This window comes from Myotis davidii, unplaced genomic scaffold (assembly GCF_000327345.1).
Source record: "Myotis davidii unplaced genomic scaffold, ASM32734v1 scaffold30, whole genome shotgun sequence".
NCBI classification, from domain to species: Eukaryota; Metazoa; Chordata; class Mammalia; order Chiroptera; family Vespertilionidae; genus Myotis; species Myotis davidii.
In genome coordinates, this window is record NW_006282874.1 from 638,592 (window position 1) to 639,978 (window position 1,387).

General features: G+C 60.6%; 1 protein-coding gene across 1 annotated transcript in view; it reads left to right on the forward strand.

The window, feature by feature from the left end:
* COL22A1 (collagen type XXII alpha 1) overlaps positions 1 to 1,387 on the forward strand; it is a 109,580-nt gene that overhangs the window by 57,808 nt on the left and 50,385 nt on the right. The window contains 1 exon segment of the mRNA XM_015561428.1: positions 205 to 258. Coding sequence (XP_015416914.1) covers positions 205 to 258 — 54 coding nt within the window.

A 1,387-nucleotide genomic window follows, 5' to 3' on the forward strand; every position in this document is an offset into this window, starting at 1 on the left:
GCCCTGGGTGGGAGGCCAGGCCGGCACTGGGAACCGGCCGGTCCAGGGCACCCGATCATCTCCGTGAGGACGAGGGTGTAGGAGGACCAGCTCGCAGACCAGCAGCCTCGCTGCGGAGGCCCCAGCTGGTCAGGCAGCTCCCCCTGCAGACTGCCCAGCGCGGGGCTCCCTCACGGCTCCCCTCCTGTCTCCCTCTCGGCACAGGGGCCGCCTGGGAAGGATGGGCTGCCCGGACCCCCAGGCCTGCCAGGGCCCAAGGTAGGTATTCTCAGGGCGGCATGGGCTTGGGAGCCCCAGACAGCAGAGAGGAGATGAAGGGCACCTACCATTCCTGGTTGTTGGGGTTCCCCGTCAGGCGACTGCCGAGCCCAGCGGGGCTCAGGGGCGTGGGTTTTCTAGGTCAGGTGTGGGCAAGCCCTTCACTTCCCCGAGGGGACCAGGGAGGGCTCGGAGCGTGTGGCTTTAACACTCGTGTTAGAAATCGTGTTTATTTTATTGGCCAGGAGGACAGACCTCAGAGACTCTCACATAATAAGAGGCTTCGGTTTTAAACTGTGCGGGTGGGAATGATTACAGTAGGAACATTGAGAAAAGAGCCAGGTTAAACACTGTACAAGTTGGGAAGCAAAGTCAGTTTGTAAACCGCGAGTGAACAGCTACAAACCCTGCAGCACGTGCCACAGAAAGCGCTTCACTCTCCGAGCGCACATAGCCCAGCTTCCAGGAGCAGTCCTTACGGGCAGCGTGTGCGTCTCACCTTCCCACGTGTGGGAAGCTCACCTTTGCCATAAGCAGACCCAGAAGCTCGGTGTTTAATGACCAAACGAGCACGGATTTAACTCAGTGCCACAGGCATTTATTAAATGTGAGATCCTCCGCCTCCTCTCGCACATTTAAGACGGAAGTAAGGCTAACTAGGAGCTTTGTGCTCTGAAACAGGCTGTCACATCTTCCTTATGAGCCTCGGTGAGAGAAGGCACCGTTCCTGCTCAGCTCGCTCTCTCTCTAAGAGCCAAGTGATCGGAATGACTGGTCACACTGCGGCCGGCCAACCGGGCCGATGGGGGTGGGGCTGGCCAGCTGAGGCCCCTCCCCGCGGCCGGCTGGCCCTGAGGGGTGGGCCGGCCGGACCCCACCCATGCACGAATTTGTGCACCAGGCCTCTAGTGTTTTATAAAATATGTCAAAGCTGGAGGCAGGTCCTGTGGGAGCCAGGAGGTGGGATGAGCTGCTGCTGTTGGTAGCGGGGTCAAGCGGTCACGCAGAGTGACAGCGAACCTACCTGAGCAGGGGCCTCTCCTCACCCACCTGGACACCCCATGCCTGCCCCTGTGCCCTCTCACTATGCCCGCGCCTGTGCCTGTCCCTCACCCCACCCCCTCCCCCG